Below are 819 nucleotides of genomic sequence, written 5' to 3' on the forward strand. Positions count from 1 at the left end.
GCTACGGCCCCGCCCCTCCCGACACATGGCCCCGCCACCGCAGGCTCCCCGCCTGTCCAGCTGGTCGGGCCTGGCGGAACTCGCGGCGCCCGCAGACAGCACCGGCGCGCCCACCGCCCACCGCCCAGTGCAGGATGAGGACGCGGGGCCAGCGCCTGCGTGAGCAGCCGCCACCCGCGTGGGGCAAAGCCGGGCGTGGACCGGGCCCCAGGCTGCGCTCCGCCTCCCGCGCCGCATCGCCCCGGCGTGGGCGAAGAGCTCCGCGCATGCGCGGGTCGCGCCCCCTTAGAGGATGCCGGGCGCATGCGCGGAGCTGGCGTCTAGTTGTTGCCATGGCTATAGATGACGCGCTCCGTGGAGACGGGGCAAATGTGCGCTTCCGGGGCGGGGCGCAGTCGCCGGAAGTGCGTGGCCGCCCGGGGCCATGGCGGCGCTCCGCGTCGTCTACCTGCTGCTCTGGGCAGCGTCCTGGCCGCCGACCTCAGCCTCAGGCCAGGAGTTTTGGCCTGGCCAGTCGGCAGCCGACATCCTGTCCGGGGCGGCGTCCCGCAGACGGTAAACAAGCGTCCATGGCGCCGACGGTGGGGCTCCGGGGAATGAGGCGGGGGTCAGTGGCTAGGGACCGGGGTTCGGTGGGCAAGGACGGGACGGGGGCGGGGCCGGGCCGGGGGTCGGTGAACGGGGACTGGGTAGGACTCAGTGGGCCGGGCCGGGGGTCAGTGGACGGGGACTGGGTAGGGCTCAGTGGGCCAGGCCGGGGGTCAGTGGGCGGGGACTGGGTAGGGCTCAGTGGGCCAGGCCGGGGGTCAGTGGGCGGGG

General features: G+C 75.0%; 1 protein-coding gene across 1 annotated transcript in view; it reads left to right on the forward strand.

Moving 5' to 3' along the window:
* Positions 1–388: 388 nt before the first annotated feature.
* POFUT2 (protein O-fucosyltransferase 2) overlaps positions 389–819 on the forward strand; it is a 15,484-nt gene continuing 15,053 nt past the window's right edge. Inside the window, exon 1 of the mRNA XM_012652680.1 lies at positions 389–555. Within this exon, the coding sequence (XP_012508134.1) occupies positions 425–555 (131 nt within the window). The 5' untranslated portion in view covers positions 389–424. The remainder of the gene's footprint in view (positions 556–819) is intronic.

The sequence above is a fragment of the Propithecus coquereli genome, unplaced genomic scaffold, assembly GCF_000956105.1.
Source record: "Propithecus coquereli isolate 6110/MARCELLA unplaced genomic scaffold, Pcoq_1.0 Scaffold399, whole genome shotgun sequence".
In the NCBI taxonomy this organism is placed as follows: Eukaryota; Metazoa; Chordata; class Mammalia; order Primates; family Indriidae; genus Propithecus; species Propithecus coquereli.